Raw genomic sequence first — 14045 nt, 5'->3', positions numbered from 1 at the left:
GCTACTCAGTTGGATGAGCATTATCAGTGTTTAGCGTTAGCTAGTGCAAAGTAGGCTAACTATTCAACGCATAACCCCCCCCATGTTCTTTCTGAGAAGCTCCAACATGATGCCGAGGTTGCTTTCAAATCTGAGCACAATGTCATTATAACGTAAGTCGAGTTATTACCGTCTTCGCATTCGTAAACTACAGTTCTGAAGGTTGTGTTGTGGTGTCTGCTACTCATGGGAGATGATACTTTTTCTAGAAAGACAGATAAACCCTGAAACTGACAACTTACAAAATGAGCACCTATCCAACGACATATATCTGAGTGAATGTTAGATGATTCGAGAGTTTTCCTCTGGTATTCAGTAGATTTAGTGTTGTGCTTCTTTGTCTATTTCAAAACTAGTGTATTAATTATGAGTGGATCCATAATGATTGTTGATGCTGCAGTGGAGCAAACCATTGGCTCCAATGTGAGTCCAGATGCTCCTCCTGCTCAAATCATACTGTGTTGTCCAAAACAGAAAAATGTAAACACTGCTTCAGTTTAGCACGCACACACACTCACACACAGATTAAACCACCAAAAGAAAAAAACCTCAGCATTTTTAAATACCTTTTTTTTTCTTTAATGTATTTACAAGCTTTAATCTGCTCTGTAGGTCTGAACTATTACAAGCATTTCATGTTCAGCGACCCTGGCCATTTGCTTTTTGAAGATGCATTTTTGCTCATAACCTTTGAATGTATCCAGTTTGTTCATCTGCATTTGTTTTGACAGTTCTGTGGACTGACTTGCATCACTTTTGAATGCATACCTCTACCTCTCATGAGGCGTATGTACATGAACAACGTAGAGCAAGCCAAGACCGAGTGAAAACACTTCCTGGTTATAGGAAATAACCTCTGACCTCAAACGTCATACACAGACAACGTTAATAGCTCCTTTTTATCTCTGCTTCCCCTTCATCCCAAAATAATTTTGTTTTACCCTGTTTTAAACCAAACAGTGTGGAATCCAGGGAGGCTATTCATTTCATAATTATGGTTTTGTTATTATAATTAATTATATTGTTATTTCTGCTGTCATGTTCTCATTTGTGAGCATCTGCAAATGTTAAATAACTTTCATATTTGCAGTCCTTAAAAAAATAATAAATTAAGGAGTCCGGAACCTATGTATCTTTTAAGTCTCTTCTTAAAAAGTAACAAAAGAAAAGTAAGTTAAAATTTAAAACAAAAATATTTTCTATGTATAATACAAGTATTTAGTGCTTCCGCCGTTGGAATCCAAACTCAAAATGGCGGCATGTTTCAGAACCGTACCGCAGAAAATAAATTCCAGCCGTAAACATGTCGTCCTGCCCATACATCCATTTTGAATGTTTGTTCTTCTGTAAGGATGCAGTTCTACTACGTCATGTCCCTCTGGTGTCTCCCTCGTCAATTATCTTCTGACTCCTCCTCCGCCTCCCGCAGCCAGGTGAAGAAGGCCGTGACAGACTTGAGGGCCACACCCTTACCATGCTGCTCGGCAGGGTCTTTGCTCGACTCCCACTTGTAGAAAGCATCCTCCGAGATGACGTCCTCGTCATACAGACAGTCAAAGAACATCCGGAGAAGGTCTGCAAGAGCAAGGAAACACACTGGTCATCTTTTTCATCCTGCTGCAGTAAACCCCAACCATCTGTATTTCAATTCTACAGCGAAGGCATCCGGGCAGCTCCTCTCTCTGAGGACATGCATTCTGGACGGGGTGTGGAAAATAGTTGTAAATCTTTGAGGTTCAAAAGAAGTACATTTCCTGAGGCTATCTGACTTTTAAAAAGGTAAACCTCACTTCACTTCACAGCACATTTTGTTTATTCGTTTTTGTTTTGTGGTTCTCTCTGTAATTATTTAAAAAGGACAGTTCACCTCAAAATCAAAAACACATATTTCCCCTCTTATCTGTATTGCTATTTATTCATCTAGATTGTTTTGGTGTCAGCTGTGTGTTGTGAGTTTTTGAGGTATTTGCTGTGGAGCTGTCTGACCTCTAGATGGCACTTCGCTTGCGGTGCTCAAAGTGCCAAAAACATATCTGAAAAACTCAACAGCAATGTCTTTTTCCAGAAATCAAGACCTTGTCACGCAAGACGCTGCTGTGAAGAGCTTCATGAAGGGACTATTTTCTTTCTACTGAACGGCACAGAAGGAAACACGCATCTACTTCTGGATTAGAGGCTTGTGCTCGTGACAGTGAGGGATGTAAACATTAATGCCGGCCCTGGCTGAGCTGTCACGTTATCTTAGATAGCTAGGCTCTCATCAGTGAATAGATGCATTCTTCCTGCTGTGCTGTGATACGGAAAGGAAAAAACCATTAGCACTTAATATTAGTTTTAGTATTAATGGTACTTTGTGTATTTTAATGTGTTCATATTAAAATGACCGGTCTTATTAAGCGTTGTACTACAAGCTAACCAAAGTTCATAACATTTGTTATAATGGACATGAAAGCTAACTCATTAATTCAATTATTCAACTTGACTTGCACATACGTCATGTCCCCAAGCAGATGCCAGATAGGGACCTCTGCCCGCCCCACAATCACAGACTATAAAGCCATAATCCAACTCCCCATGTCCATTTAACTTTTGTGCATGTTATCTCTTGTAATTAGTTCAGATTACTGTCTTACACTAAAGGAGCTGCACTGCAGTGTGTTCACTGCGAGTGATGCTCTAAACCTAACTGAAGTTAATGTACAATGACATTCAAAGTTCATTGTTGACTTTCGAAAGAGCCGTTGGTTTAACAATGAATTTAGCAACGTCAACTTTTAATTGCTCTGAAAAAATGTACACGTGAACCTCTACAGTTCTGTGACAACCGGGCAAACTGCTGAAGAAGATCCTGTGACGTGATCGATCGTAATGAAATGGACCTTTGTGGTGAGACTGTCTCCAACACCATGGTTTGAAAAACTGGTGCAAACAGTTTAATCTTCAGAGGTCAGGAAAAAGAAGCCATGGTTTCAGTAGGAGGAGTTATTTGGGAGGAGGTGGGAAGAGTAAACTATGACGCAACACTTACTTGGAGGCTGATCGAGGGCGACGATCAGCGCCTGAAGTGCATAAAGTGCTTGCAGCTGTCGCTCAGTGTCTGAGTTAAGGTACTTGAGTAATACAGGCAATCTCCTCTGGATGATGGCCGTGTCCACTCGACAGTTGGTGTTATCATCTGTTTGGTGGAGCACAAGACAGAGTTAGTGCATGCTGAGCCCCTCCGCTAAGAGTCTGGCACAGAGAAAGACTGCAATCAGCGGAGCGATTTTTGTAGAATAGAGGAATCTCTCCTCCAGGTGGTGGAGCGCTCACCTTTCACTGCTGCCTTACACACAGCTGTCATCAAAGCCCTCAGGAAGGGAGACGAGCTCATCTGAGATTCATCTAGGTTTGCCTGGGAAATAGAGCGCAGGGGAGGACAAAACACACAATTTGTCATTTCAAATGGCTCAATACACCAGAACAAGGAACGTTTTCAACTGAAGACAAAAAACTCTCATGATTCGTATTACAGCGAGCTGGAAAGTCCTGAAAGAAGCGACATGTTTGTGTTTGGAGAGTGTGAGAGTGGGAGTGAGGTGTTGTGGGAAGACTTTGCCTGAATTGTGGAACAACAAAGAGAGCAAATTGGTCAGCAACAGGAAAGCTGTTTAAAACACGGGTTCTCTTTGCGCCATGTAGTTTTTCTGGATGCTCTTATCTTTCCAAACTCTGCAACTGCAGCGGGCAGCCACAGCGGCGGAGGCGCCCCTGGGCAGCCCCTGATGCTGCCCACTCAAGATCCAGAGATCAGACATGGCTGTGCAGCAGACATTGCATCAAACACTTTGTGACATTCTCTTCAAAGCCCCACTCTAATTCAGTAACCTACCTATGCTAAGGATCATAAATAACAGCGCCCCCCTCTGACTTTTAGCCACTAGCTAACAGAGTCTGGGTTCTGTGCGTGCATCACTTCTCATACCTCTACCCAGTCAAAGATCTGCTCGTCACTGGCCATATCCTCCAGGAGGAGTCTCTCCAATTGCTGGCTCAGCTCCTCAGGAGACAAGATCCTCTTAGACAGAGCTGTCTCAGGGCTGGAGCCGTCCGACAGAACGAACTGGAGTTTCTGTTTGTTTAAAGACGAGAGGACGTCAATATGAGACAATGACAAATAAGGGAAATATATGAAACGGAAAAAGAGACAAAGGAGAATGGAGAATGGATGATGGAGGAAGAGTACATAGATATTTCTTGATCTGAGTGGTGGGCTTTAATGCCAACCTGTTGCGAGATGAAAGCCTGGACGTCCTCTCCCTCTGGCAGGAAGTCGCTCCAGCTGAGGCCAGATTCCCTCCACAAAGAACCCACAGTCCTATGGCTCTGTAGAGACGAGACGAGACAACACCTCACACATCGCCTCTCTGAAATATCTCATTTCTTTTGTTGGGTTTCCGAGGAAAAACATTTTATCAAGTTGAAAAATTAAAATGGAAAAATAACCGTATTGATTAGATTATTATTAATAACAGTCAGTTAAAAATCAAATACGGTGGAGTGTAAAAGTGTCCTCACTCTCCCTTTTTCATGTTCATTTACACACTGTTTTTCACAATGTGAAAAAACTCATTATTTCTTTATATGGCCACACATTACATTTATATTAAGAGAAGGCAACATAAATTCAGACGAAAGAAATCCAAACAACAAAAAAGGATGAAGTGTTTCTTACCATTTGTTTGCATAGTATGTGCAGTATTTCAGAAATTAAGATCCCAGCTCTTCCCACAGGAAGCAAAGGTTTCCTTAATTCACTGTCAACAAACAGAGAAAACAGGAACGAAATGCACGTCTGTCCTACTGTTTTCCATCACACAGAAGAAAGTTACATGACTCAAATAACTTTGTGTCCTATTTGACAAACAACAAGTGGGAACATTTCAAGTAATTCTGCCAAAAGCTGCCCATTTTTCTTCAGTTAACACACCAAACGTGACTCTATTTTTAGTATACAGCCTCCTTCGGTATACAGACTCAGATATAGTATAGGTATACCTAAAGAGCTCTCTCATAGAGAAGCCCCCTTCCCTCAGCACAGGGCTGAGCAGCTCGGCCAGGTACAGCCAGATGTGGGGAATGTCGATGGCCATGTCATCCGCTTGTTCCAGTGTGTATGCAAACCTGGGAGGAACAACAAGACACAGAAAATACTACTTTAAACCCAAATTCACTTTCAGTTATCGCATGGCTGATGGAGGAAGGGTTCATATTTTGTTTCATTTATTACACAGGTGTGTTAAGAAATATAATCATCTTGAAACAAAAAAAAGACACTAGAAGAAAATCCAGAAAAATAAGACAATTAAAACACAAGGGCAATTTTAGAGGAGTGGATATGTTCCATTCAGTATTCCCGCTTCACGGAAACACAGCAGTTACATTAAGAAAAAGCATAAAAGACGTTTCAAAAAGAATCCTCAGTAAAGGAAAAAAGAACAACTAGCTCCTAGCTCAGTCTGAGTGCATTAGGCAGATGAACTGACCCTCTGCTGTATTCGGATTTGGGCAGGAGTCCCTGCCGCACCAGCTGGAACAGGAGCTGGCCCATGTGGTCCCGTGTTATCTGACTGCGCTCCAGAGTCGACTCCACCCCGACACGCACAAAGATATTTAGCTGAGGGCCCAGTTCGAGCTCGTCCACACACTGAATGGCCTCCTGCAGGAACAGAGCAAACACTGAGTGAGTGAGGAGAACTTAAATACTACATGCATTTGAATTATTATTACATGATCAATACCAAAACCCAAGTTTCACAGCATCACTGAAGCAACTTAAGCATTTCAGTCACATGTGAAGGCACATAAATTATTTGACTCTTTGACTCTTCTATCTGTAGGAGAAGAAGCAGTCGCTGATTTGTAAGCTCCTGTTTGTTAACAGACATCTACTGTCAACTTTCTTGTCAATTTCAGTACCTTGTAGTCGTTTATGTGCAGGAACTCATCAATGATGGACTTAGACTTCCTCTCTATCTCTTCCTCAGACAGAGCAGGTCTGTCCGGGGTCTGGACTACTGGCTCAGGTTTCACTGTTGACATAAAAACAACATAAGTACCGACTTACTCTCATAAATAATAAATCAAACAAATCTGAAGGTATGCATGTTTGCTGATGCTATGAAAGGTTTGTTTACATCAGCACTGTTTGTGAACAACAGCCAAACAGGGTGACATTTTCAATTATGATTGATGAAAAACTGAAAATATGTACAATATGTAATTTACAGGATAACAAAAATAATGGTGGAAATAAAGGTGAAAACAAAGGCAAAGTGACACACACAGTGTGTAATTTTGTACTGAACTGTTACAAATGAATTCTCTTTCCAAATATTCAGGATTTTTTTTAATGCCAAATGAAAACTGTTTTGTTCAACTGGTTTTCATGTTTGTTCTGTGTCGTGCATGTATGTGCGTCTCACCAGGCTCCTTGACTCTGCTGCGCTCTGGCTCCGTTTTGTCGTCGGTGACGCTCGGTCTCCTGGGCTCGGCTCCTTCTCGATCTCTTCGCGGCTCGTCTGGGGACTGGCTCTCCAGCAGCTCCTTCGAACTGCCTCCCCTGATGAACGGTCCGGGCCGCGATGACGGCGGGCCGGAGAGCAGTGGCTTCTCGCCGCGTTCCCTACCTGTACTGCTACGACTGATGGGAGGAAGAGCAAATGAACAAAAGAGTCAATCAGGGTGTCCGCATCTGAGAGATTAACTTGCTCTCTGAGGAGCGCTAAATACACCCCTGATGTTGTCCTTTACCTTCCCAGAGTTCTCCTGGAATCAAAGTCTGGGTTCTGTGGTGGAGTGTTGGGGGCCTGAGGTGAAGGCGTTGACTGCAGCGCAGAGTAACGATTGAGACCAGCTGTCCGCGACAGTTCTGTTATGGAGAGAAAAGTTGTAAGAGACAAGAATGACAAAATGACCTGAAAATCAAGGAAAATGATGATTAGACTATCAGAGTTAAGGTCAAATAATTCACAAGAGTGTTGGTTCATATATGTCATATGCCAGAGGAATATGTCAAGCCACAAAGCCCAGATGATGTAGTTCCTGGTCATGCAACGTTTTGAGCCACAATGCTCCTGGTAGGTCAGTTAATACGTGGATTCTTACCCGAGTCACTGGCCTTGGCACCTCCACTGCTGCCCTTCACCCACGTAACTTGAGCCCGGGGACCCAACTGAATCTTCTCATCCATTTGAGGCTGCAGAAGGAGAATAATTAATGATTCAGACTTAAACCTACATCTAAATGGATTGTCACTTTAACATTCTGAGCTGCCAGAATCCTCAGAATCCTACTATTACACATATGGTATATTATATGTACGTATGAATAAAATGAGTGATCCCTGGTACAACCAACACTGAGAGCACAGCAGCATTCCTCCAGCAAGGGGAGCTCTGCAAAATTTTTTTCCTTATAAAGCAGTACCTTGTATCTCCAGCAGGGGGACTGTGTACTACAGAACAAAAACCACAATAATGTAGCTCAGATGAGGGCAGGGGCAGTGTATGTGTACACATGATGAGCCACAGGATTCCTCTTGGTGATGTGTAAACACTAATCTGCTCTGTACAGAAACTTTCCACCGAAGAGCCTGTGACTGATGTGGAAAAACACTTAATGAACGTGAGACAAATCTGACACGACATGAAGTCTGTCTTTGGTCAAATATGGATACTTGATCAGTTTTAATCAGCGGTCACTCAATAGCACCTCAACATCGAATTCATCTGTGAATCTGATGCAATATTTAATCAAATCTTTTCAGACATTTAACTGATAGGCTTTTGATGATGATTTCACACCCAACCTGTTTGGTTAGGCTGGTGGCGGAAGCTGAAAATTAGGAACCGGAGCCTGTGTGAAATGGAGGCTCCGAGTTCACTGGCAAGCAGACTCTGGTGCAGGGTTTGTTTGTAATGTCAAACCGAAATACAAAGACCAACTACACAGTCATTATGATAACAAACACTTTTAGCATAAATTTGAATATTAAATCTATCTGCTGATTGTGATCCATATAGAAAGCGTGTGACTGATATTATATGTAATTTATTTGACGGCAAAACGTGTGAGTTTGGACACACCCCTGGTATATCAAAGTGAAAAGGAGCTAAAAGAGATATGTGTTGTGTCTTGCTGCTCATGCTATAGCACTTGCTTGGTTAAAAAGTCAGCGTCAAAACAAACAGAGAGAGAACACTATTATTATTTTTCCCCCTTGGTCAAGTTCAGTTGACCCAATCCACAGGTGTGAAAGCAGCCTTAGCTGAAAGGGGAAATTGTGGGTGCGAAGGCGCAGCATGTCTCACCTTGGAGATCTTTGGGATCTTGGTGGGGTCGATGGTCCTGCTGTTCTTGGTCATGGGCACAGTGTTCCAGGTCTCTTCTCTCTGCACGCGCTGATCTCTTGAATCTATGTGGTCAAAGAGACACGCCCAGCGCAGTTTGAGATGAGTTCAGTGCAATTTAAAATGGTATTTTCACTCACTTAAGTGAAATGATTGTGAAAAGGCCTGACAGAGTGACATTTTCAACTGTTTCTGCTATAAATGATGAAATATTATATGTCAGCTAACAGATGGGAGGGAGTAGGGGGCTTCCTGTCTGCTGTTGGGCACAATAGCAATCTCTGCAGGCTATAGGGACAGGAAGTCAGCCTGTATGCTTGCAGGCTTCCTGAGCCACAGTAGCTGTGCCGATGTGTCTAAGCCTTAAAGAGGATTTAGACTGCAGGCCTGACCTGGCCGTCTCTTGCTGTCCTTGGAGAGCAGCTGCTGGTGCACTTTTCTCTGCTCCTCCTGCTCTTCAATCTTGGCCTCCTTGTGGATCTGCTCGATGGTTTTCGGACCCTGGTCACCTCTCCTGGACACCCAGTTGTGCTGAAAGAATAACGAGAAACACAATGAGCTCAGAACTGCTGTAGTGTGTCAAACAGATTTCTGTTCCCTGATCCAAGCCATTTTAAATCAAAGATAATTTTCTCAAATATTTTATCTTATCTTAGTATGGCTGGGTTTTATCATAGCAGATATATCACTTCAGACATCAGCACAGAGGAATACCCTGATGCATTATTTATGGATCATAACTAACAGACATGTGTGTTAACAAGGTTATCATTTTCAACTTGCATTACAACTCTTTTGTTAATAGTTGTGCCACTCCACGATGCTGAATATGGAGGTTTTGTTTTTAAACAAAGTGGATCCTTGCTCATTTTAATTTCAAATTTGACAGGAGCGCAGCTGAGCAGGCTGTTTCTAGTGTCTTGTAGGAGACAGTGACATTGATTCAAGCAGCTTGTGTTAGGTAAGAGCTACGAAGGAGACAATCGCGCTTTAATTAATGCAGATTTCTCTACTGGAAATGCCTGACGTGATACCTGACATGTTTAGTCATTTGCTCCTTGTTTGTTGCTCTTCCCCTCTGTCCTAACGTTCATTTCTCCAGTTTAGTTGATTTAACCAGGAGAACAGAGATCAATATTATTACATGAGAATGTATCTACATGCAAGGTATCCTCACTGGTCATTATCATGTAAGGCAGGCCATTTTAATGTATCCGACTTGAGGCTGGCCATATGCTTTAATTCATTTCCAATTCATTTTTGACTGTAATAAAGAAATGGACTGATTACAACATGAAGGGAAGAAGTTATTTTCAGTCCTAAAGTAACACAGCTGTCTTTCCCATGACCTCTGTGTAAACTGTGATGTGAGCATCAGCAGCAGCAGCTGATGAGACTGTTAATTAAAATAGATAACTGCCCTGAAGCTTGAAAAACAAAAAAAAAAAAAACACATACAGTATACAGAGATTAAAGCACACTACTTCCAATGATTTCTGTTTCACAACTACTGGCAAGACAACACTTTGAGAGCTAAAACAAGACTGTGTGGATAATAAGTGATGACGTTTTACAGTGTGGTGCTGCATCAGCGTCACACACAGTCCTGCCAGTGTGTTGTTTCTATTTCTCATATATATATTTCATATATATAGCTGCTGTTGCTCCTTTTTAATGGGTCTAGGGTGCTTCAATGACAACGTTTATCGTGTGTTTTGAGCAATATGAGGCGATCAGCTCCTCAGGCATCAGCAGTTACATGTAGAGGTAGTTTATGCACTTTGGGTTTGTCAGTGTTCCACAGTTTTTCGAAGGTTTTTCTCCCATGAGTACTTCTGAAAATGTGTTCAAAATCAGTAAAAACTGCAGCAAGAGATCCGTTAAGCAGAAAATGACCAGAATAGCCACAATCACATTCCAGAGGGTCAGAAAGAACAATGAAACAAACCTCTGTGGGAAAATTCATTGTGAACCAGAGTTAGCCTGAAGGTGCAGCAGCACTTTAGACAACTGCACAGATTAAACAAATATCACAAGCACACACTCACCAATCTCAAGTCTATAACGTCCTGTAACATAAACCGTATCCGGGACGACGTCTTCCTCTCCTTGACAATTTTTTCCATCTGATTGAAATACTGATCCATCCGAGGCTGAGGAAAAAGAGAGAGAGAGAGAGAAGGTTAATCTGAGACATGAAGGTTAAACCCTACATTTCTCTATTCAATCTACCGGACAGCAGCAGAGATTTCCACATTATTTCACTGAAGTGACAGATTGTTCCGTTTATTACTCGAGAAGAAGCTGTCCGGACCACCCAGGATTAAAGTGGGACATTTTGGGAGACAACAGAACAAAAATTGTAACAGCCCAAAAATAATAGATCCAATTTGGTGTAATGGCTCAACATTGAAACGACCATATTCAGAAAATTACCACATTAAACACGATGAAACCCATCTGTAGGACAAATGGATGATTTAAGACCACATTCTGTTAGATTTGCTGTACAAAATCATTCAGTAGTAAACAGGAAACATAGCAGAAATAAGTTGTTCTGCTCAGTTTATAGCTGAATCCCTGCTGATCAGAGGGCTTTCCTTTAGCAGGGTGAGTGGTAGAGGATGAGGTTCAAACAACAAAGAAAGGCCTTCGGGTCAGTTATGTCTCTCCAAGCGTTTGGGTACTCTCACTGTGTCCAGCTGGGAGTCGCTCGTGTCTACAAGACAGCCAGTCAGACTGTGGGAGTTTTCCTGTTTCACTTTCTCCTCTGCCTCTGGAAGTGAATGTAGCCCAGCTAGTGTGGGATCGAATCCCAACAGAACTATCTCTTTCATGTCTCTCAAAACTGTATCTCTGTACATCAGAATCACCTCCGCGATCACTTCATTTGCCAAGCAACAAGCCACTGCTGAGGAATTGATCTCGTTGTTTTGTTGGCACGCAGCAGAAGGCATACTGACATATTGTACTGACGTCAAAGGGCTGCAGACAAGCTGCTCACCTTACGACCTTCATCCCTGCAAACAAGGTGTGAATTATTTCTGTTTGATGTTTGAGCCAGCAAGAAGACCAAGTTGTTTTTTTTATTATTACAGTGAGGGACAAAAATCAGGCCTGTTCTGACCTGGTCTGACTCCGGTGCTAGTGAGCCTCTAAATGTGTTAGGAACAACTTGACTGTGTAGCACATCACACCAGTAGCTTAAAGGTTGTGTCAGTATGTATGACTCAACCAAAATCAAATGACAGTCACATTACTCTTAATATGTTAAAACCTCAAAGCTATAAAGGGCTTTACGTGACTGAACAAATTTTAATTCCAGCAAGACAAAGATCAAAACTACATTGCTGAATATATTTAAAGCTTTGAAACTGCAACCTGTGACAACGTGACAGTTATGACATCTTTAACACACCCATTAAATAAAAATATTTTGCCAACCTGCAAGTTCATTTACACGCCAGGGAGCCTGCACAATGTCCGTCTGTAAACTGAAATTTCAATATTTTTCATTAACTCTGTAGCCCTTTCCACAATTATGGTAAGCTACTTTTTAACAATCTGAAGGAATCATTCAGGAAATTAGCTTACTGGCATTGTTGCTGAAGCTAAGATGAAAGACTGACACCACTCTCTATGTTCACAAAGACAGTGGAAAAGAGCTAAACTTTAGAGCAGAGCACACAGCGGAGATGGTAGAACAGACTTTACGATATATTTTCCCAGTTTCAATGACGACAATGCTCATTATCCATGCACAGCAAAAAGAAACAACACGATGAATTCATCAATCAGCTGTTGAACGAGCAGAAAACAAGCTTGCAGAAATGTGACGTCTTTAGCTCCTCTGCCTGTGTCAACACGCTGCCCCTCTTAATCCACACGCAGTTTGCTTTACACAGAAATATTTTATGCTCAAGCGCTGAAAGCAAACTTAAGGTCTCCACCCTCCATAGTTGAGAATATTGTTGAGGGGAGAAAAAAAAAAATTCACACAACATCAATTAAATGGAGTCGGGGTGAAAATTAAGACGGCCTGCAAAACACGTCAGTTGGTGCCAACCAAGATGGGAAATGCAAAAAATTCACCTGAAATCCACCTGGTCACATGAAAAATTCCCATTCCAGTGACCATACTGTTATTTTAATAAGCTACAAGGCAAGCCACCTTCTCTTCCTCTGTTAAGGCAGACTAAGAAAGTTCAAAGTGAAATGCTGGCACACGCATGTTGTTTGATATAATCTTTTATGCCACTTTGGGCACTGGGAAATTATGGTGACATTTCCTAGAGTAAATAATTAAAATAAAACAAATGAATAATTGGCAGATTAATGAATAATGAAAATAACTGTTAGTGGCAGCCCTAGTCCAAAGGTTTTAAAATTCACCCACTTTCACCTCATAGCAAGTAACCATACAAAAGCGTTTCCAAAAATGTCCACCTACTCCTTAAAGCCCCAACCTAGCTTGTATAACCCACTCCAGTTCACTTAATACATCAGCTCTCTACATCAGTTCTCCGCCTCACCTTGGCCTTCTCAAAGTCGAGGTCCTTGCCAATGGTGGTGAGCAGCCTGCACAGGCACTCCAAAGACTCCTCATCATGATTCTTCAGCAGCTTGACAACACAGTCGTGCATGATGGCTTCAGTCAACATCTTGAGCTTGAAGAGCTCACCAATAAACTTGATGTTGCCAATGGACCGCCGCCGCGCCTTGTCCTTGGCGTCCTCAAGCTCTTCCTGAAGCCTCTCACGCTCCGTCGCCTAAGAAGACCAGAAAAATAAACATGAAACAAATACCAGTGCCTTTTTTCTTGTTTTCCTCTTCCCTGCTACTAAAAACGCTTTGCACACGGCATGAAATGTGGATTTCACGCTGTACTTCAGTAATTCACAGAGCACATACCGATGCAGCAGAGTCCAGCTCTTTCTGCTTCCTTTCAAACACTACATCGTCCACCTTGTCTTTTTCGAACTCCTTCTGGCAGCGGTTCAACAGCAGCTTGCGAAAGTTCACTGTGTTGTTAGGTTTGTCTGTCATGGGCACTTTGAGCTGTACGTGAACAGCAGACACACAGAAGATACAGTTAAGAAACAGAGGCATAAAGACAATCTGAGTAATGAACTAAACCTTTAAAAATGTTTAACGAACTGTTGTTGACACAGGAAAAAATAAAATATTCACACCTTTTTCTGATATACACAAATATTTACATTTTCATATGTGGATTACTTTAAGGCCCTGTGTAACCATGCTATATTTACAGCAAGTGTTACCAACATTTTTCCTTCAAAAAAAGGAAATATTTCTCCCTTGTAAGTGGAGTTCCTCATAGCAGAAATGCATTTTTAATGAACAGTGACCCTTTTCAATGAATCATCACGAGAGGACTTACTTCATGTTTCACTTCCAACAAATTTAATTCCAAATCACTTAACAGCAGCCTTCTTTTCATCTCCCACTACTGAAGACATCATGAGTACACATCTTATGATTTTTCCTTGTAAGTCATTATAAAATGACAATGCTGACACTGTCATATGGTACTGAACTGTGTTGCATCAAGGCGGAGCTGAATCTAAACCCATCGACCTGTTTGTGGCTTAGACA

At 41.8% G+C, this 14045-nt stretch overlaps 1 protein-coding gene across 8 annotated transcripts in view; it reads right to left on the bottom strand.

Moving 5' to 3' along the window:
* Window positions 1-602: 602 nt before the first annotated feature.
* Window positions 603-14045, bottom strand: part of eif4g3a (eukaryotic translation initiation factor 4 gamma, 3a) — a 48707-nt gene continuing 35264 nt past the window's right edge. For all 8 annotated transcript variants that reach the window (XM_046382572.1, XM_046382579.1, XM_046382586.1 and 5 more), the window contains 17 exons: window positions 13341-13487; window positions 12962-13198; window positions 10478-10582; window positions 8822-8960; window positions 8391-8494; window positions 7186-7276; window positions 6832-6949; window positions 6504-6721; window positions 5998-6110; window positions 5565-5737; window positions 5077-5202; window positions 4754-4835; window positions 4306-4404; window positions 4004-4150; window positions 3352-3433; window positions 3068-3214; window positions 603-1614 (listed from right to left, as the gene is read on the bottom strand). In XM_046382572.1, coding sequence (XP_046238528.1) covers window positions 1433-1614; window positions 3068-3214; window positions 3352-3433; window positions 4004-4150; window positions 4306-4404; window positions 4754-4835; window positions 5077-5202; window positions 5565-5737; window positions 5998-6110; window positions 6504-6721; window positions 6832-6949; window positions 7186-7276; window positions 8391-8494; window positions 8822-8960; window positions 10478-10582; window positions 12962-13198; window positions 13341-13487 — 2310 coding nt within the window. In that variant the 3' untranslated portion in view covers window positions 603-1432. The remainder of the gene's footprint in view (window positions 1615-3067; window positions 3215-3351; window positions 3434-4003; window positions 4151-4305; window positions 4405-4753; window positions 4836-5076; window positions 5203-5564; window positions 5738-5997; window positions 6111-6503; window positions 6722-6831; window positions 6950-7185; window positions 7277-8390; window positions 8495-8821; window positions 8961-10477; window positions 10583-12961; window positions 13199-13340; window positions 13488-14045) is intronic.

The sequence above is a fragment of the Scatophagus argus genome, chromosome 3 (assembly GCF_020382885.2).
Source record: "Scatophagus argus isolate fScaArg1 chromosome 3, fScaArg1.pri, whole genome shotgun sequence".
Lineage (NCBI taxonomy): Eukaryota > Metazoa > Chordata > Actinopteri > Scatophagidae > Scatophagus > Scatophagus argus.
The sequence above is the reverse complement of the archived record's forward strand: the minus strand, read 5'-3'. Positions and strand labels throughout refer to the sequence as shown.